Source organism: Cygnus atratus, chromosome 4, assembly GCF_013377495.2.
Source record: "Cygnus atratus isolate AKBS03 ecotype Queensland, Australia chromosome 4, CAtr_DNAZoo_HiC_assembly, whole genome shotgun sequence".
Classification (NCBI taxonomy): Eukaryota; Metazoa; Chordata; class Aves; order Anseriformes; family Anatidae; genus Cygnus; species Cygnus atratus.
In genome coordinates this window covers 69,084,942-69,106,273 of record NC_066365.1, presented here as the reverse complement: position 1 = coordinate 69,106,273, position 21,332 = coordinate 69,084,942, and the positions used below count along the sequence as shown (strand labels likewise).

The 21,332-nt window shown below is 48.7% G+C and overlaps 1 protein-coding gene across 2 annotated transcripts; it reads right to left on the bottom strand.

Moving 5' to 3' along the window:
* Nucleotides 1-979: 979 nt before the first annotated feature.
* Nucleotides 980-16,171, bottom strand: LOC118248410 (tumor necrosis factor receptor superfamily member 9-like). 2 transcript variants are annotated; one of them, XM_035547323.2, is made up of 9 exons: nucleotides 15,932-16,171; nucleotides 11,640-12,038; nucleotides 10,206-10,341; nucleotides 8,683-8,771; nucleotides 7,303-7,366; nucleotides 6,547-6,635; nucleotides 5,568-5,680; nucleotides 4,462-4,618; nucleotides 980-1,955 (listed from the first exon to the last, which is right to left on the bottom strand). In XM_035547323.2, exons 1-9 carry the CDS (start codon nucleotides 15,984-15,986, stop codon nucleotides 1,804-1,806), a joined length of 1,254 nt encoding a protein of 417 aa, XP_035403216.1. In that variant the 5' UTR covers nucleotides 15,987-16,171; the 3' UTR covers nucleotides 980-1,803. The 2 variants fall into 2 exon arrangements, with proteins under 2 accessions (XP_035403216.1, XP_035403218.1); XM_035547325.2 differs by lacking the exon at nucleotides 15,932-16,171 and adding an exon at nucleotides 12,890-13,009.
* Between the last annotated feature and the right edge of the window lie 5,161 nt (nucleotides 16,172-21,332).

Here is a 21,332-nt window from a genome sequence, read left to right as displayed (position 1 = left end):
GCATCATTTCCCGCAGCCCCTGTGGACCACAGCACATAAGCCATGAGGAGGAGACCCCCATCCTGTCCCCAGGTGGTCACTGCTGCCATTTCCTAGAGCTGGGGAAGCCCTAAGGGACATCGGATTTCAAGCAAGTAGCTGGGAGTGAGGAGGAGAGCGGGAGAAGGGGCTGAAGAGTGAAGACAGGAGGTAACCAAGAGTAACCACTTCTCTCTCTTCATTGAGAAATGGGTCTTGGGAGCAGGTGGACAAAAACGAGGTTGAGGGATGGTTCTAGGGCAGAAAGGGGCTTGGGCAATCCTCAGGGGAAGGATAACAAGGTGGGATGGGATTGAGCTTGACATATGGTTTAGAGATCCTGTCCCTGCTGCTGATGATCCAGGTGGCAGGTTTACTGTCTGCATTCCTGCTGCCCACAAGGAATGACACCTCTCTTCCAGTTCATTTATTCATCTGACATAGCCAAAAGAGAGCAGAGAAGTGATTTTTTTTTTCTTTTCCTTTTTATTAAAAAGCACAGGAACCTCCCCTGGGGTGAGGAGAATGAGCAGGGGAGGGCAGCAACCACTTAACCCCCTGCCAGCTGCGTTCCTTCAGCTGACTGCTGCTGCCTTAGCCCAGGGAAAAGACTGAAGTGAGAAGTAACACCTGCTGCCACCTCCACGCACACTCATTTCAAAGCCTAGCTCTTTTAATAGTAAGTACTGCTTTTACTGGGGCTCTCAGAGCTGATGAAGCACGGCGTGTCACAGCTGGCTGTTCGGTGTGGGGTTTTGCAGTGCACCTGGTCTGTGAATGAATTTCACTCTAGGAGAAGGGAGGCAACAAGGGAGAAGGGAGCTGTTGAAGCTGACCCCATTACAGCTGATGGGCGTTTCTGACTGCCTGCTAGGCTGCAGAGATCAAATGGCAATGAGGACAAGGTGCAGAACGGAAAATGTAATGAGAAAGAACATAATAGGGAAAATACAGCAGACACCAGTTTTAAAAAGAGAAGAGGTAGCCAGCCACACAACACCTACATGACTTTAAATTGTTGCTGTAAAATACAAATCACATCTGTGTAGCCAGCCGGGATGGTCACTTGGGCTGCCTGCACCAGAGACAGTTTGGCGTCAGGAGTTGCACCCCAAAGGACTTCGTGCAGTTTCATGTCTTACCTGTGTGGCTTGGCTAAGAAAGAAAATTTCTGCGAGGTTTGCCCAAAGTTTGTCATTGCTTCTGTAGGATGAAGCGCTGCATTAGAAACTGCAGCAGGAAACAGAAGGGGTGTATTTGTCCAGGAATCAACCATTAGGTCTGTTGCATGTGTTTTCCCACAGCTGAGAGGAAGGGGAAAGCTTTGGGATCCTTTTCCTTATTTTGTCCTTCCTTAAAGTAATGGTAAAGTTTTGAGAAAGGTAAATAAGTAAATACATGTGCATATTCTTTAAAGGAATACATTCATCTTAGTTCCTACTTAGGTGGAAACAATTGTGCTGTGGAAACCTTGATAACTGGAGCAGTCAGTCTTTGCTCAGGTTGTTGAGCTGACTGCTGAAAGGGGAATTTTGTTTTTTTTCCCCTCTAAAGAAAAGGAGAAAACTTTATTTGTAAGTGAAGCCCAGAATTAAAGGGGGAGACTTGTGCTGTTCAGCCTGTTTTCAAATATCACTCAGCTGAATTGATTAGCACAAGTAGCCACAGCTGAAAATTATTCGATTCGTATTTTTCTGCACTTATTTTGGCTATATAGAAATGGGTTGGTGATTGTTAAACATTTTCACATATGCACACACGTGCTTGCCGTTAGCAATTCCTCTGCTACCAGCCAGCATACACCGGCTCTGTGTGCTCCATCACGCCATACGTTGTGTGCCACCCCGATTTTCTTGGTAGCAGCAGGGACTTCAAAGAGTTCTTGCTAGATTCGTGCCTTCTTTTCAGTATTATCACAAAGATGGTAAAGATTCCACCTGGAACATAATTATGGTTAATTTTCAGATGAGAAGGGAAAAGTGTCAGGTGAGGTTTGTTCTAGTGCTTTTTGACTGCTGTATTATCTTACAGTAAATGAAGTTTTTTCTCCTCCTATGCTTGGGCACAAAAAAGATTTGGCTAGCTGTAACAACTCAGCTTTAGCATTTCAGCTTTACTCTGAAAGCCACAGAGAATGGCAGCGGGTTTTAATGAAATAACTGTTACTTGTTTTTCTATTCCTCAGTACTCTCTGCTCTGTGGCACTGTCATTACCCACCTGGCATCTTATCAATGCAGACTTGTTGCACTTGTGCCACCCTTCTGAAAGACCTTGTTGAGAGATGCATTTGCTCTGTGCAGTGCTTATAATGAAGCACAAGAAGTAACTGACCTAGATTAACTTTGAGTCTAGACTGAGATCAGGACTGTCAGAAAAAATTACTTTTAGGTTGGGCATAGACATGGAAGTAATTGGCAAATCTCAAGTACTGTGACATTTTTTTTTGTTTGTTTCTGGCATAAGCATAATCAAGGAAAACTGATCTTAACAGAAGAGCACAAATCTGTCGCTGTGATGCAATATGTCCAGACAAATACATCCAAATTTAGGTAGTGTGAGCAGACAATCTGTAAACAATTGATCTGTTAGCCCAGCCGTGAAATGCTCGCAGGTTCCAGCGTGGGCTGTTTCTTTTGCCCCTATTCTTAGCAAACACTTTGCCATGTAGGACTTGACTAAGGAATGTTGTTCTGTGACCCTCAGCCTCGTTTGTCAGAAATGCTGGTTAATTGGACATTGTTCCTGCATGGGTAGGCTTTTCATATGTTTCATTTTAATCTACTTTTTCTAATTAATACTTGCTTCAGATGGCATCTGTCTGGGCAGATTTTTGGACCGTAGCCTGGCACAGCGGAATCCAGGCTCCCGAGGTGCGGGAGCCGTCGTGTGGTTCCAAGTCCCAGCTGAGAAGGACCCTCATCCACTCCTACTGAGGAGGAGCCCCATAGCTCCCCAGGCCTCTGCTGCCCTTTTCACAGCCTCACAGGATGGCCGAGGCTGGCAGGGACTTCTGGGGCCTTCTGCTCCGAGCCCTGCCCCAGCAGGGCCACCCTGAGCTGGGGTCTCAGCCCCATGTCCAGGCGGCTCTTGGAGATCCCCACGGAGCCCCCACAGCCTCTGGGCAGTGTCCCTGCATAGTGAAGTGATTTTCTCCTCCTTATATCCATGTAGTCCTCATGTGCCAAGAGAGGACTTTGATAGGAGCAGCTAATGCTGCTTTGTTGTTGAAGCTCTGCTCTTTTTTGTTCGTAGCAGGGAGTAATGCATCTTCTTGATCTCTCCTCTGCCTTTTAACAGCAGTGAGCCACAGTGGAGGATGCGTGTTCAGAAGGCACATAACTGTTGGGCTTCAAGCACAGAAACTCAGGGGTAGGTGGCTTTAATGCCTTAGACTACCAGGAGGTGATGAAAACACTGTGGCAAAAAAGCTGGTAGAGGAAGCAGCATTTAACATGGGGATTTCTTTTCACATCCCTGCACACAGATCAGCCTCAGCTTGAACATCCCTCTTCCAGCTTGCTCCGCTTGATCTTTTCACAGTCAGTAACGGTTGCTCAATTTGCATCACAAAGTTTGGGGGAAAGTTTAATCAGAGGTAACAATTGATTTAAAACTACACAACTCTTATTTTTTCCCTTTGTTAAGATTACAAATGCCTACTCATCATTGTGGGACAAACATTCCTGGTGTAGCTCCCTCATGGAGCACTCATCCACCTGCTGGTTTCCTGCCTGGCCCCCTCGAATGAGCTAATTACAGCAGGTGCCTGTTTTCCATGCCACTGTCTGCTTCCCCCAGTCACTGCACTGAATGGATGGTCTTTGTCTGGAAAAATACCCCAGGAGCAGAGGGGATGCTTTTAGGAAACGTGAAGTCTCATACATGGGAGGAAATCATCCATTTTCCTACGTCTGGGCAGCCAAGATATTCCTGTTTTGGAGGCTCTACACACTGCTGCTTCCCAAGGACAAACAACAAACATTCATTATCTCACTAGCTGTGCATCCCTACTTAATATTCAGCAATATCCCTACTTACAAACGGGGAAAGGACTACCATTTGCATAGAGAGCAGTACATGAAAATGAGAAGTTGTGCAGGGTGAGAAGCCCATGTTAAAGGGTGGCTCATGCGTTTAAACCACACTCAGCCTGTTCACCATGTTACTGCAGTCTGGTTCCAGCACTGACTTCATATTTGTGACACCATAGGTCACTGTGCTATAAGGATATGGGGAAATTAAGGAATATGGGGCAGTGGGATGGCTTTGAGCTCCGCAGCCACTTTTGATGGCAACAGAAGGCACACCAGCTCACTGCTTCCTTTTAAAGGGATGAGCAACCAGAAAGACCTTTACTAGAAACCCAGGTTTCAGGAACTGTAACGTACACCACCCAGAGCCTATTGCTGGCACAACCCGAGGCTAGAGAAGACGATGCTCACCTGCTGAGAGAAGGGCCAGGAGGACGATGGCCAGCGGCGCCAGCTGGCAGGAGCTGCCCACCTTGTAGAGGAAGGCCTCCATGCAGTACTGCGGCTCTGTGCTGCCCGCGGGGCAGAAGGCATCAGGAGGGCACTTGGTTGGTTTCACGTCTGGGCTCTAACGGAGAGAAAAAGCAAGTTCCTCAGCAGCAGCAGCCAACAGGGAAAGCAGCAGTAGGGTAAGCGTTGCCTCTGCCCCATGCACAACATGATGAGAGCTTCTAGGCCTGGGGCACGCTGTGAAAACCTGCTTTATAAGGTACTCACTGCCTTGCTGGCTCAGAAGAGAGATTAGAAGTGACTTGAGCTCCCACATGGAGCCCTTGGTGGACACAAACTGGGGCAGAGGCAGAACTAGCAGCCAGCCACCTGAAACTGCAACATCACCAGCATCAGGTGCTGGTGGTGCTGCTGCTTCTCCTTTCCTTGCCCTCAGGAGCTGAGGTGGAGCCACCTGTGTGCCTGCCTAGCAGGTGACTGCACCCCTCTGTCCACCAAAGGGCTATCGGCTGTGGTGCCTGTGGGCTTTTGTGTGTGTGGGCTGGGGGCTGTGCTGATACCAAGGGGGCTGGGGCAAGGGCTGCCCCCTCCCCACCAGCAGACAGTGCTGCAAACAGCTGGGAGACACCAACACCATCCTGAATGGTATTGATGGCGAGTGTGAATGGGTGGTGCACTTCAGCACTGGGAATAAAAAATAAAAATAAAAAATGAACCTGCTGTCATTCATCTCAGCCTGCCAGGCCCTGTGGTGTTACTTAGAGTAGGGTGAAGAGAGACGGTGACAATTATACAGCCAGTCCACAGGCCAAACAGCCTAGTTAATGGATACCCCATCCTCTGACTGTCCCCTGACAGCCCACCGAGGCCAGGCAGCTCCAAGGGTGGAACAAAGCCAGGCTCCTGGTGTCATAATTGCAACCGGCTCCCTCTGTCAGGGCTCTATCTGTATTTAAGAAAAGGAAATAGGCTCAGCTAAAAATGGTGTTAATTAAAAGTGCATTAGCTCGTCACAGGACATTTGTATTTGTTAAGCCAGGCTGCCAAAGCAGCCCAAGGAGACTCACGGGGCAGTAGTGGTTCTCTGGGCACAGGTCACAGCTCTCCTGGCCCTGCAGCAATTGGTATTCTCCTGGCTCGCAGAGCTTGCACGCGGTGTCACCGGGACCTTTGAACATACCTAAGTAGCAAACAAGCACAAAATTAAGATCTGGGACTAGACCCTGGGGCCTTTGCAAGTTGCATATGGATGAGTTTGCTTTCAAAGCCACAGGGAGAAAGAGCATGAAATACTTGATGTGCATGACAAAAGCTGAGCCTGGACTTTGGTCCTTGCTGGGTGGCAAAGGGGCAGGGAAGGGAGAATAAACGCAGGGAAAGGGACCAAATGACACCTGGTTTCAGATCTGGAAGCAGTACGTTTGAGTAGGAGTGCAGTGGGAGCTGGGTTCAGTGCTGAGCTGTGGCTTTAAAGCAGAGGGAAGGTTGGAGCTGGAGGTCAGCAGCATTTCATCCCCTCTAATTTGGGATTCAAACACCTTTTCCAGCTGTTTGAAACTTGCCAAGCAAAGTTTAACACACAGCTCAGTTTCCTAAGCTCTGAGGAAATGACAGGTCAGGAAAGTCACGGGTCTCAGAGCGATTAATGCTGCTTTGCATGATTAAAGCGTGTGTGACTGCAGCATCCCCGGTGCTCCCTCCATGGTGCAGGCTGGCAGCAGCGCTCTGCAGCCCAGCATTAACCACAGGAGCAGGAAGATTTGGCACAGCACATCCTGGCACACTAGCAAGGGCCAAAAAATAGACCCCCCTCCCAGCACCTTTCCATTGCTGCAGCAGCAGCTCTCTGCTCCACAGACATCAGCTGGGGCACTCACGATGGCAGGGAGAGATGCCCTCTGGGTCAAAGGACAAAAGTTTTGGGAAGAAATCCTCCCTTCTGCTGCTGAAGTCACACACGACCTGCTTCCTTGCACTGCCCAAAGCCGTGCAATGCACCAAAGTTGTTCACCACCTGTGACCGCAGCCCTCCACCGCGCTACCCACCTGCCTGGCACGGCGCGCACGCCTCGGCTGCCTCGCGCAGAGCCTCGTGCCCACCGGGACAGGCCAGACATGCCGTGCAGCTGGAGGTGCTGAGGAGAGGAATGGAGCAAGACAACACCATATGACCAGCGCTTTGAAATCAAGCCGACCCACCGACGCCTGCTTTTATATGAAAACCAGCAGTCTACCAGCTTTTGCCATTCTGTAGGCAGCTGTGGTTCTCTCCAATGTGGTTTCCCCCAGTATGTCTAATTAGGGTCAGGCACATGATGGCATTTCTGTCTTCTCCTTGGTTGCTAGTTTGCATGAAACAAGTCAGAACTCGGCGTCCCAGCTGTTGCTGCTCCCTAGCAAACTCGGGTGGAGCTGCTCGATGGGTGCTGAAGGGATTTAGGAGCAACAGACCCGCCATGCAGCTACATAAGACCCAGAGTCCATTCCTGTGGGAATTTACTCAAAGTTCAGCCAAGATCTGCTGCGGCACATGGGTCAAGTGAGTGACATGGGCTCATCCGCTTTGGCTACAAAACCTGCACCCAACTGATCCCAGGACACACAAGCCAACAGCCCACTTGTTCTTCACTCTGGGTAACACAGCTGTCAGGATGTTCCCCCCATCATACAACCCCTCTGCTCAGCACCAGCTGGGCGCCACGGGGATGCCCCTCTGGCCAGCACTTTGGCTTTCAGAGCTCAGTGGCTGCTACCAGATATGCCACCCCTCCCGGTCCCCAAGCTCATGCAGGGATTTCTTACTTGCAAAACGATCCAGGCAGGCAAGGCAGACAAAAAGCTGCATTTTGCTGGGAGCTAAAATAACCTGGAAGACAAGAAAGAGCACGTTTTCAGGATCTTTCCTCCACCATCCCTGTCCCCACTTTGTCAGACAGTTGCTCATCTCCACATTACACACAAAGAAATGAGGGCGGTGAGGCACTGGCACAGGCTGCCCAGAGAAGCTGTGGATGCCCCATCCCTGGAGGTGTTCAAGGCCAGGCTGGATGGGGCTTTGGCCAGCCTGGGCTGCTGGGAGGTGTCCCTGCCCATGGCAGGGGGCTGGAAACTGAATGGGCTTTAAAGTCCCTTCCAACCCAAACCATTCTGTGATTCTATGAAATGGACTCCCCCCAGCATGGTAGGGAGGAGGACAGGAGGCACAGAAACAAGTTCTGTGGGCTACAGATGGGCAGGAAGAAAGCAAAGCCTCCTCCCTCACCCTGCAAGGAAAATGCATCTTTTAAAACCGATAACTGCATGATATGGGGGCCACGTTCGTGGACTCCTCCTGTGGTCTAGCACACTGAACAATTTGCCAAGTGAAGGCAGTGACATACTGCACCATTGTCACCAATGACAGTCTCCAACTGCTGCCTAAAACGCTTTTTTCCTCCCAAACTCCCCAAATGATAGCCAAGATTGAGGTGTGAGCTGAGAAGTTTTGTGCACGGATTTTCAAGAAACTACTTGTGCATGTAGAAGGAGCTCTTAATTTGTATACCGAATAGCTGCTGCGCTGCATGTGTTAATTAGGCTTTTGCATAAGTAAACGCTGGCCCCTTCTGAACATGTTGTCACGCTGTCTGCGAACATGCTGTACCAGGCTCGCGTTGCATACGTCCAGGTACTAAAAGGAGCTTGCTGAAAACCCAGCTTGCGATGTCTGGGAGGTAAGGGGAGTGTTACATTTAATATTCAAACTGCAGGAGACAGCCTAACAAAACAAAACAAAAAAAAGAACGAACACCACATCACAATGTTTTAGACTATTTTTTTTTCCATTGAAAATAGGAGAAATGCTTTCCTTTCTTGACTCCCCCTCGCTCCTTGTGCTATAACCAAATTTCATAAAATTTATTTCCTGGCTTTCAAGAATAGGCTTTCCTTGCAGTATTAGTATTAGCTTGTTGAAAACAGGAACGTGACTTGGTCTGAGACCTGTTTTTTTCCTTTTTAATAAAAACATCAATAACAGTACGAGATGAGATCTGCTATTCTATTTTTGGCCTGAACAAAATAACCTGTTTATTCTTCAGCGCTTTTAAGTTACCTGGTGATTGCGTCTGGCCCCACAAAAGAGCCTTGCACAGTCTGATGCGAGCTCATCTGGGCTGAATATGAACCAAACCCAAACTTTACCTTTCTGGCACGCTCTGCAGGCTGCGGCCCCAGACTCGTTCGCGTAATGGCCGGGCGGGCAGGGCGAGCACGCGGTGCTCCTCGTGGCGCTGGGGGGGACCGAGCAGAGGTTAGCATGATTTTCACTCATTGGGGCTCCTCTCTGCTTGAGACAGTGGAACACGGCTCTTTTTTTCCCCACTAACAAGTCTAGAAGTAGGGAAATTTCAATGAGGGAGTTCAGGCAGAAAAATAACAACCTGAAATTGCCTGAATGGTAAGGGTCCAGGAATAAAAAAATCAACTATTATTAATACTAGCTATATAGAAATATCTTTATACCAGCTGTAGGGAAAGGTTCCGATTCTGAGTTCTGGGCCTTGAAATATAAATTTTAGCCAGGCTTTAAAAAAAAAAAAAAAAAGGTTTAGAGTCAGTCAAATCCACACTCCAGGCAGGTTGGTCTGAATTGGGAAGGTGCTTGATGGTGTTCAGCTCCCATTGTCTGTTTTAAGAGGAGCTGCTCCACTGCTGAGAGGTCACAGAGTCGAAAAGGGAGCTCAACCACAGGCACTGGTGTGTGGGAGTCCTGACCTTAAACAACAGGGACTGTGGGAACAGGGATGTAACACATCAGGCCTCCAGGAGGATGGGAAGGAAAATGGAAAAGGCAGAGAAGGAGGAAATCTGGTGCATGCATTACAGATAGAGCCAAATCCCCAACAACGAGCATGTGGGCTTAAGAATTTGTTAACGTACGCGGCGATGTTTTGGAGGAAAACAAGGACACGCTCTTTAATCCCTTTGGAAACCTCAGGGCTGAGCAAGATTTGTGGAGGAAAAAAAGGAAGCAAATACTTGGCTTAAACCAAACCAGTACAGGGCTCTGTGTCAGCCAGAGCCGCTTGCGGCCTGGGGACAGTGGGAGAACTCCCAGTACCACAAAAACTGGAAGCAATGCCACTGGGGCTGCCACGGCTCCCTCCCTGCTCTTCCCCTCCTCCTTTCAGCCACCTTTCCAAAGGCCTGGGACAGATCCACTCCCTGCAGGCCACCTGTACCCCCGAGGGGCTAGAAGTGGCTGCAGGCCAGGCCAGGCCACAGCAGAGGGCCAGGCCCCAGGCCTGTTACATGATCCCTTGGAGAAAGGGAAACGTGTGAGGAAGGAGTTGTGCAAAGCACAGGAATGAAGCTGTTTGCCTGAGGCACCCAAGAGAAAAGCACCACGTCCATGCTAAAGATCCCCCCACTTAAGTCCCAAACATTGTCCCTAACTGATGGCAGACCTCCATTCCCCCTAAGACTTCTGAAACATGAGGGGCCACCAGAGAGCTGGACACCGAGAAGCCCTCCGCACAAGCACAACACCACCAGAGGCTCCTGGTAAGAAAGATTTAGCAGCACTAAGCAGGTCCACTGGGAAACAACCCCCGCAGCCCTTTCCCATAGCCCACGGGAAGAGTTTTGGCAGGCTGGGAAGGGTTTTGAGGGAGAAGGTGCCTACTCCATGCCACCAGCCTCGTCCACCACCCTGGGTCACCTACTTGGCGTAGTGTCCCCGCGGACACGGCAGGCACCTCTGCTGTCCCCACGCGGGCTGGTAGTGCCCCACCGGGCAGGGAACGCAGGCACCAGCATCTGTGCACGAGCCCCCCGTGCAGCACGAGCAGCTCCAGGCATCTGAAAGGGACAGAGGGGTGAGGATCAGGACTGTGAGACTCAACTTCAACACCCAGTACAGCCCCTGGGCTTGTCAGCATGGGGCACGGCAATGAATGCGTATGTTTGGATCCAGCTCCTCCAGCAAGACAATCTTAGGGGGTAGAAAATGGTAATATTTATGCTAGTGACGCTGCTGTGCTCCATTAGTGATCAGGAGAACAGCCCTAAGACAATGGTCTCAATTCTGTCAACGTGGACTTCTGGTGAGAAGACCAAGACTGCTTTTTCCTCTTTCAGTTTGAGGGGAGAGGAGGGTTTTCCTTGTTTCCCACCACCACACAAAAAGAAAAAAACACACTTCCTTTTGATTCCTTAACAAATTTACATTTGTGGAAAGCAGAACTGAAGCAGAAAACCCCGAGAGCAGAGAATCTGCCGTAAGTAGAAACAGCTTTTCTTTGAGCACAGGCAAGGCAGTATTCCCACCAGACATAAGCTCTAGCAGTCTTTGCTCCACAAAGCAAATCTGAGCTACGCAGAACAGTCGTGTGGGATTTACTGCAACGGCACACGTCAGATCCACCATCCCACTTCTTGCAGCAACCAGTCCTTGGCACTGCAGGGGTAAAGCACGGGCAAGACAAAGTCCTGCGGAGGCACATCCTGCACGCAAGGGTGATGGGAATTGCCTCCTGTCCTCTGCAGATTTACCCTAGAGCATCAGGTCTGCTCATTCCTCTCTCTGAAAGAGCCCAGCAGTGGGGGAAGTGCATGGCTTGCATTTTAGGGTTTGTTTTGCTTTTTTTTTTTTATAATTTTTTTTTTTTTGGGGGGGGGCATTGAAAAAGCAAACACCTTGCAACATGCGAAGAACTTCTGAATAAAGTAACGTCATGCACTCTTTACTGCAACAGAAGTTGTCTGGGTGGTTTCTCAAGCCCAAGGGAAAAGGCTGTTTCTGTAGCAGGCATTCATTCCCATTCAACCACTAGAGAGTTTGAGAAAAGTTTGAGACTTTTCTTGTATTTGGCCCTGTATGTCAAAAAAAGCATCCTCCTGCTGGTAAATGAGGTTGCCCTTGTGTTACACTTCGTGGTTGCAATCCCACCACTTCTCCATCCTGCTGGGGAAACATTGGGAAGACCAACAGCACAAGGCCAGCTGTGTCCACATCTTTAACTTCAGAAAGATACAACAAGTTCACTCCCATGCCTGCTCCCCATCCAAGCCCCCAACACCACGTGCTGCTCTCACCTCTCTTGACCACTCACTTTTCCACCTAGCCCAGGAGAGCTGGGGCAAGCACAAACTCTTACCATCGCTGGGAAATGTCCCTGGGGAGCAAGGGGCACATGCCGTCACGTTCACTCTGCTGCAGTTGGAGGGCACAGAGGTGGTGAGGGACGGAGCTGTTGGTGGATCTCCAGGAGACGTGGTGACATCTGGAGGGGTGGCCGAGGCACTGGTGGATGCGTGAGAGGTGGTCACGATCCCAGAGGTGAGCGCGGTCACTGGCAGGGTGGTGGGCAGGGCCGGAGCGAGCATTGTTGTTCCAGGGTCTGCTGACGGCACAGCTGTGGCCGTGACGAGGTCTGTGGTGGTGGTCACACCGCCAGGAGCTGGGGGTGTGGAGGCATGGGTCATGGTGGCACTGGGAGGCACCGGGGTTGATGCAATAGGGACTTGGGTAGTGGTCAGCTGGCCTAAAGCAATACCTAAGAAAAGGAAAAAGAACATCATTAGTGGTGAAATTACTGTTCTCCCATTAATGTAGGCTTCCCATTAGGTTTTTAATAACTGCTTAACCCACAAGTCCCTGTTTGATGTCCAGAAACTGCCTTCTGCTATGTTCCATTACAGAGCAATATAGAAGCATCATTGGCAGCATCTGAGCATCACCAGCACACAAGAGACTTATCAAGCATGTGCATTAGAGTCCTAGAACCATGTAGATTGGAAAAAACCCATAAGATCATCCAAGTCCCACGTTGAGGCGCTCTGACACTCGTAGATAAGGGGTTGTGAGAATTGCCCAAAACATTTGGTTTTGCTAGGGGCAGCTGCTGAAGGCAGCTCACCCTGAGATCCCACAACAATCTGATTTAAGATGCTTGTCAAGTAGCTGCCTGTTTCATCCCATCTTGGTTAAAGGGATCAAGAAAGAAAAATCCCAAACCCATGACTTCTTTGATGCTGTTCTGGAGATGCATCTGGCAACCCAAAGGGAACCTGCCTATGGGCAGAGACTTGCTTCGAGTCCAGAATCCCTCCCCTGTGAGAGCAGTGGTGATTCTTAGCCAAAAAGCCGTAATTTTCAGAGAACCGGGGTATTACTGCAGTTCAAGTTATTTGCTTCAATCCATAATAGACTGAACTGGTGTCTGCTGCTGACAGCAATCTCTCAGCACATGACCATGGGAAATGGATGCTTTCCAGTCTCAGAACGGAGGAAAAACCCATAAAGCTAAACAAAAGGGAACGAGCAGGTCGGTTTTCATTTAGCAGTGCCGTGCTAAGCAAACAAAGCAAAACAAAACCAGCCCATTCATGCCACCACAGCACTCACATCAGCTTGGATCGGGAATTCAGGGCAGGGATTTCCTCCGCCGAATAACTGCAGCTTCTGAAAACGTGCAACTTTGTAAGGCATCAGTCTGCACCTATGGCTGCGCGTTGCTTTTTTCCTCTCACCTGCCCTCTTATGACAAAGTGCTAATGCGTGGTATAAGCAGTTCAAGGGCACACACGCACCCCTTCCATTCTTTTAATAACACTTGTTAATTACTGGAAGACAGAGGCTCGCAGACATGTCCAGCCACTCTCTTAGAGGCAGTTGGGAAAAAAATAAGTAGCTCTGAAAGTAAAAGATTTGTTAAATTGCCAGGAATAGAGATTATAATAAGGCATCAAACTCAGCAGGCAATTAAGCTGTTTCTGGAGTGCGTCACATAAGAGCTGTAAGTTACATCAGTTTTTATTTCAGGACCAAAAGGGTGACTCAGGACCCAGCAGCGCATTCCCGGAACTGTCACTCCCCACCACGCAAGGTTTGGACTCCTTCAGCCACCACAGCAAGGGCGCTGCTGAAATCAGGTGGCCTCCACGGGGAAAACAAAAAGACTATTTTTAAGAAGCTGCTTTAGGAGGTTGATGGAGACAAGAGAGCGCAGCTGACACCCAACGGCAAGATGCAGGTGAGGAACGAGAGCTTGGAGGGGCCACACCACACGGTGGTGACAGTGTGGTCACCAAGGGGTTGTGGACGCATGGGTCGCTGCAAGGTCCTTCCCTAGCCAACTCCTTTGAGCTCTTCTCCTCAAGCCTTTGACTTCTCACTCTTTGGGCTGTGTCTGCCCACATGATGCTGGGCACCGTGGGTACTGGTGCTTAGCGCTGCCCCAGCATAAGCAGCAACATGCAGATGTAGCTGGCTAGCAACACCACTTAGGTTTCTATGGCAAAAACAGGACAGTGAATAAAAGAGTCCTTATGAAGCTGTGATCACAAGGAAACAACCTCTTCAAAGTGCTCCTTCCTAAGCGTATACTGACCGCTTTGTACTCAACATTTCAGAAGACCCAGTCTTTCTACAACTCCTGAGAAAGGCAGCTGTCTGGGCCACTGCCCACGTTTTCTGGCTCTATCTCCCAAAACAGAACCACTGAATTTAACAGTGAAGGTTTTTTTCCTTTACTTGTTTGTCCAAGATCAACATCCAAGAGACACCAGCACTGGCCTATGCAGCTCTTGGCCATGCTTTGACCAGAGACAGGCGATTCCCCTCCCCTGCCTTAAGGGCTGAAGTCAGTCTGCTTCTCTTTTCTCCTGTCTGGCAGCGAGCCGAGTCAGCCCAAATCTTTATTAACCTAATCTCAAAGTAAACACTAGAAGCAGTTCGAGGGCACCATAAAGTTCTCCCAGGAAAAGTTCTCAGAAGGACCACAACACGTGATCTCCTGCACAGCAGCCTGTCCCAAACGCTCATCTGCCAGAGACTCTGCAGTGGATTTCAGTATTTTGGATTGCACACAGCTAAAGCACTTCTGGTTTTGTTTTTTAAAGGCTAGATATTTTAGTTGAATGTTACTTTCTCATAAGCTTTCACTGTTTGGTTGGCTCTGCTGTTAAGTGGTGGTACTATTAAGATGGATTATTTTAGTGAAAGTTGTCTTTTCATAACATGTTACTAGAATAATCATTAAATAATATTAAATAATTAATAATCATTACAAAACATCAGTAGCCATCAATAGCCTTCAGTGGCCAGCACTTCATAAAGCTGTTTAAACAACTTCTGGAAGAAAAAAGTTGGAAAAAATGCTGGAAAAAAGTAGTTTTGAGCATCTAGACCAAAAAAAAAAGGTAATGTTTGGTTTTACCAGTTACAGCATCACAGGTACGAAAAAAGCAATATTCAACCAACCTGCTCAGCTCTCCAAACAGTTTTCTCTCCACGCTTACAGTGTCCACATGTTTACAGCAGGGAACAGCAATTCTGCTTTCTATAGACAATTTTTTTAAGACGTTGAATCAACAAAAGTACACATGAGGGATGTCTTTTTGTGACAACTTGGCACGGTGTTTTATTCAAAAAACCTTGAGGATGTCACGGAAGGAAGGTTACTGAACCCTTGACGACAGAGCTAGCCCTTCCTGATTTATAGGACGTGCAACCCGCTGACCTGCAGGCGCATGGACGCTGGCTGAGAACTCACAAAATGGAGAAATAGGACGGACAGCCCCTTAGTTTTCCTTTCCAGCCTTGCACAACAGCACAGTCTGCTATTTGGGAGGAACTAATCCTTCAAGCCACACACAACCAAGCCGTAGTTATCTACATGAAGATAATCTTTGGTGAATTCAACAGCTGAGTAACAGGCTTCTGAAACGGTGAGTTTCCCCAATTTAATTTCAAGAGGAGGGCTGCCTGGTGCTCAGATGGGAAGGAGCCAAGGAGCTCTGTGAAACACAAGCCATTCTGGCAGAGCTGGTGGGTTCCTGCCCCAACAAGGCAGGTGACTGTGGGCCCCCACCAGCCCCTCACCACAGCACTGGTGGACTGCAGGAACGGGAAGGTCGCAGGGCAGCACCGTGCCCCAAGGAATTTTCCAAGTTTCACATGGCCAGACATGCCCTGCAAGAAACCTGGGCTGAAGCCCCAAGCACAAGTTCTGGGGATCCCACACTGCCAAAGCATCAGTTATAAGAACGCGGTTATTTGACAGTAAAGCAGTGCAGGAGGAGGAGAGCAAGGGAAGCAGCAGACAAAGGCTCAACTACGAAAATATTCAGACTCTTAAGGAGTCCCAGTTACCAAAAACACCTCATGAAAGCGAACATGCTGGGGCATCCTGTTCCTCTGGGTTTAAGGTAAGGCCATGCAAAGGCCACTGCAACTCCTCAATTTGCACAGCAACTAGCCCTCCCCCCTCTTTTTTCTTTAAAAAGCAAGTTTTTATATTTATGCTTTCAGCACTGTGCATCTTTAAAGCTGTTTCCAGCACCTCCCTCCCTCGCTCTGCCCTCTGCCCACCCTGTGGTGGCAAAGCCCCGCGGTGGCACGGTGTCACCGTGTGTCACCATGTCACCCAGCCCCAGGAGGCCTCACCTGTCAGACACGCCGTGGCCAAGCTCCAGAGCAGAGGAGAGGGCCAGGCGCTCATTTTTCCCCCGAGGAACAACGGAGCTGGTCGAGGGGCAGGCCCAGCAGCTGATCTCCCACAGTTAACTGCTTATCCCGCCCCGGTCCGTGCCCAGCGCTGTCAGCTGATGCTGATCATGCGGCTCAGGGAGATCAGCCTCCCCTCGACAAAGAGGGGTTTATACTCGGGGACAGCAGCAGGGCTTGCTGAGGCATTGCTGGCCTCCTCCAGGTGAGATGCAAAGTAAAAGTTGAGCAGACCTGCAGGCCTTCCCCTCTTCTCATGGCATACAGAAACACGTCGGGCTAAGGGAAGAGGAACAGGCAGAGCCGTGCCTGGCTGCTGGCCAGGCCCCCGTGATCTCCCTGGAGCAAAATGATTTCATTTTTAGACACCCAGGATTTCCCGCAAGAAGAAAAACAGCCTGGGAAGAACCCCCAGTTCAAAGCAGCTCCCGTTTCAACAGAGACGAGCCACCCTGCAACCAAAGCCCTGCCCTGGTGAGCTCGGAGCACACCACCACCACTCGCCCCCCAACGTGATGTGTCAGGTTGTTGCCATCAGGATCTAAGTCACTGATCCTGATGATGGTTTTGAGGTGAGGCCCCATCCCGTCTTCCACGTGTGTACCAGGGGCTATTCTGCTCACTGTTTGTGCCTCATCTTCCTTCCCTTTTAATTGTTTGTGCATCGTTCCCAAGGTAAATCCTACCCACGCTCTTTGCCACAAGATTACAGCCACAGAGACTTGGCTGAAGGAGGCGCAACCTGCATGACTCGGGCCCTTGAGCTGCAGCAGCCACCCAGAGCAAAGCACAAGCTGAGCTTTGTGAGCTCTGACCCAAACCCCAAGCGCTCTTCACCAGGGCCCAGGTGGGTTTGCATCACACACAGCCCACACGCCATGTGCAGGGTGTTCTCCCACGTTGTGTAGGCTGGGAGGTTGTGAGATGGAAGCTTTGGAAGTGGTCGCTGTTGGTGCAGTCCCACTGCACAGAGAAGCACAGAGCCTCTTCAGTGAGGGATTTCTGTGGTACCTGTTCTTCTGCTCCTGACAGGACCTGTAACCAGTGATAGGAGTAGAGGGAATGGCCTCAAGTTGTGCCAGGGGAGGTTCAGCTTGGAAATTAGGAGACATTTCTTCTCAGAAAGAACAGTCAGGCATTGGGACAGGTTGCCCTCACCTACGAGCCCTTCCCATGCCCCTCAAAACCCCCTGCTCAGCTGAGCCCCCTGAGCATGGCAGGAGGGAAGGCAGGTTGCTTCCCTCGGTTGCTTCAACAACCAGGCAAGTTTAAAACACTCTTCAGACAGGGGCTGATGCAACTTCAGGGCAAGGAAGTACAAATTGGTTAATTTATAAGCTTCTGGCCTGCCCTGGCTGGTCGCCACTGAGATTAAATGCCTGTGCTGGTTGGTTCGCAGGGAATAAATAAAGAACCGCGCCATGGCCGATCAAAAGCAACGCCCCAGGCTGGCACAGGGCCCTCTTCTTGTCAGTTCAGTTGCTCTTCCAGAGGTGGTGAACCTCATGTCCCCAGATGCACCAGGTACTACCCTCACCCTGGGGTTTTCAAGGCTTTGCTGGCTCCTCATAGGGCAGAGGCAGCTGCGGTGGTGTTTCTCCCAGGAACAGGGCCTGCTGCTCAAACAAGCCAGCAGTTTGTGCCCACTGCCACCCATCACCAAGTGACTGCAAGTCCCTTTGGTGTTAGATATCCAAGTTACTTATTTGTTTGTACTTATTTGTTTGCAGGCTGCTTGTTTATTAAACAAGAAACCCTGAGCAGGGAGAACATCTCTCAAACATCAGTCAAGTGTGAGCAGCATCGGCTGGCACCATCCAGGCCACGCTGGGATGCACCAGTAAGTGCTGTGGGGTGAAGCCCCAGGTGAGGTCCGACCTATAGTGAGGACCATGAAGAGGAGAGGAATGCACGATCTGAGAGCAGACAGACACATCAGTCAGTCTGCAAGTGGTAACTGTCACTGGGTGCACCTCCAAGGTCAGGAATTGTGTTAACTGCTGGCGGATAAGAGCAGAAACATCACTTTATTCTGGTATTCTTAGGCTCTTTTCATAACTATCCTCCACTTCACAGCCAGGGTCTGAGCCCTAATAGGCACTTGCTCCAGTGCCAAACAATCGTCACACTCCAAGCTACTACAAAATCATGCTATTTCCAGTAGGCCAGGGGAAGTTATGGCCCTTGGTGAACCACATCTAGCTGTTGACTACAGCTACAGTCCTGTGGCAGCGCATTCCTGCTTTGCACCCTATCACTGAGCCAGTACCTGGGGGACATCCTGCCGCATCTATTGCCTGGGAAAGAGCAAGATAAGCAGATAGGAGGCTATGGAGTGCAAGCTGGCTTCAGACAAGTGTTTTTCTTGGAAAACTGGTTTTCTTCAAGCCTGTGGGCATTTTACAGTCATACTACACTGTGGCTGCATACAGAGATGGTACCTTCTGGCCAGTGCTCCCTCTTTCACAGGGGAAAAGGCACTTGTAAATTCCTGACACCCACAGGAAACCCTATGCCTGTCTGCTGGATTGGGAAGCAACTGGGAATGCAGAACCCCCCTTCAGATACAGGGTTCTTCCAGCCCCTGGTATACAATTCAACTCTCATAAAACAGCACAGGAACTCAGAGCTTTTCAGGTCAATGACCCATCAAAAGTCTGTGATTCAGCAATGTAAATACAATTTGTCCTCTGAAGGCCATTCAGTAACTTACCTGCAAGATCATTATGAGCATAGGCAATGGATGAGCTTCCTAAGGAGCCTTTGCTAAAGGAGCACGACCAGACTCAGACTCCTCAGCAGTTCTAGGCAGATTGTGACCTTGACGAGCAGAAAGGCAGCCACCAGGAATTTCCTTCATTTCAGGGGGAGGGAAGCAGTTCTGCCATGTTGTGCTGCTCATGGACCTTGACACCTACCTTGTGCCTAGAGGGGAGCCAGGACACATCTACACAAGTAGGAAAGAGAAGCAAGGCAAAACCACCAGCACTCCCCAAGGCACATACACAAGTGCTTTTTGTGCCCTGAACACAGATTAAAACCTGTGCCTGACCAAATGGCCACATGATGGCACCACAGCTTTGAAGAGCGAAGACATCACCACATTTCAGTCAAGACTAAAAGCATCTTAACCACAAAACGGCAGTGTGATCTCCTAAACTGCACCAGCAGAAACCTTCATAATCTGTTGTGCAGATGGAAGAACAAAACCCACAGAACAGAGGGTGAAGGAATCCAAGCAATGGGTTATTACAGTCAAATACCTCAAAACTCTTCCTTTAAAAATATTTATCTTCTGGATTTAGAGGGAATTAGAAACAGTGAAAATAGCCAAAGGAAAGGTATGCTACTGCAGATCTGAGTTTATCCGAGCAAAGGCATGACAGTACATGAACTGAATTCAGCAGTACTGCTCCCAAACAGCACTAAGTATTTATTTCTTCAATTAGTCCCCATTAGTTAAAAAGGGGAGGTCGTCAAATGTGATGTGTAGGACTCCAGAATGGACCAGTGTCAGTCTCCTATGTATAGTCAGTGTTAAGGATGCAGGTTAAACCCATCTAGTACTCTAGGGCAAAAAAGAAGAATTAAACACATTGGTCAGCTGCTTTAAAGCAGAATAAAAAAGAAAAAAAATATGATTTAATGAAATAAACAGAAGTCTCAAGGCAAAGAGAAAGTGCAGTTATCCAAAGTGTTTTCCAAGCAGCTCTCCAGTATTAGATATGGCTAAGACACCAATGGCATTTACCAAGTCAAGAAGGATCACTCACTCATCAGCAACTAAAGACTCTCCAGCACATTGCCTGTATTTTATTTTTATTTTTTAGTGTCTCATAGGGATTATTAAACCCCTGAACTTTGAAGTTGAAGATGTCAGATTCTCCTGCAGTAACTCCGAGTGCATGCCCACCACCTACCTCCTTCATGAAAGACAATATGAATAAATACCAGGAAGAAGCAGACATTTTCATAGTGAATACTACCCAGAAACCAAGCTCTTAAAGCTAGCTGGAGGAATCTTCCCAGGTCCAGTACAATGCAGGTATCTTGAAACACAGCAGGTTCTGAAAACAAAGTTACCTCTTCTACTTTGGAACAATCAGAAGTTATGCTTCTTGTCTTATTTTTCCTTTCCTGCTCTCAGAACACATACATGCACACCTGAGTGCACGGGAACTGTGAGAAGAGAGCCCAAAACATGAGCCTAAAGTGTGAGAAAAGAACCTAAAACATGTCAGAGCTCAATCAGAAGCTGTCAGGAATACTGGACAGCTTTAGGACAGTATCTGAGTCATTAGTCCAGGTCTTAAAATCATGAGACTTGGTATTAGAATGGAATCCTAGACATTTTAAAAAAGACAACTACTTGCCTAAGCCAGCTATGCTTCCCAAAATGTCTAGTGACACAGATGACTTAAAATAGATGGGTCTCATTCTGAATAGGCCATTCTCAGGACAACAAGGCAACCTGGCACATCTTCACCCATGCAAAATGGATTAGTGAGTCGCTCTTTTGGGTGCCAAGAAATCCTTCACAGAGCAAATGCCCTACGAAATAAGCAAAATGTGCATCTCAACCTATTCGCAAAGCTTTGTCGCAAGTGTTTTAACAGAGCAGTTGACCTGGAACAGAATTTCCTTCCCATCTATTCGATAAGGTCGATCTGACACAGGAGAGAAAAACCTCAGACTATGCCTGGCACTGTACAAGTGCAGGCAAGTGTAGCAGAGCCATGTCACAAGGCCATACATAAAGCTGGAACAAGGCCAGCCACGCATGTCCTTATAACTCAATATTGAAAGTAAGTCCTCATGTTATATCACAGAATAAACTAGACCATAGAAATGGCATCTGTGAGCATGAAGAGTTTCTGGTAGGAAAAAAAAAAAGCAAAAAACCCCACAAAAATCTTCCACAGCACTCTAAAATTGAGAGAAGCAGCCACTGCCATAATTCAGCCAAAGAAGGTATTCAGCAAATAGGGTTTATTCCACATTTTCTTACCATGCAGGACATCCACACTTAGCGTACCTTCTTCCTTGGATCACAAAGTCTAGGCTGTGGCTTGGGTGCTTAAGTAGATGCACGCCCACACGCTGCGGGGGCCTGTTGCCCAAGGTTAATCAGCTTTCACTGAATCCACCCAAAAAGCAAGAGCAGGTATTTTGATCACACCTCCTACTCGCAAATATCCCAACCAGCTAAACTAACAGATGTCAACTTTGCCTCTGTAGATGCATTTCAAAGTTGACATTTTCATGTGACAAATCTAAAATGGATACACATCATCATGTCATTTGTTTGGTCTCAGGCTACTGGTACTCATTAACTTAACTG

What these genes read in the sequence shown, in the direction of transcription:
- LOC118248410 (XM_035547323.2), bottom strand. Translation starts at nt 15,986, where the DNA reads ATGAGCGCCTGGCCCTCTCCTCTGCTCTGGAGCTTGGCCACGGCGTGT. An exon ending in CTGCCTGGATCGTTTTGCAA is followed by an intron (nt 6,636 to 7,302) that starts GTAAGAAATCCC and finishes TCCTCTCCTCAG; the next exon opens with CACCTCCAGCTGCACGGCAT. An exon ending in CCTGGCCCTTCTCTCAGCAG is followed by an intron (nt 1,956 to 4,461) that starts GTGAGCATCGTC and finishes ATTATGTTCCAG; the next exon opens with GTGGAATCTTTACCATCTTT.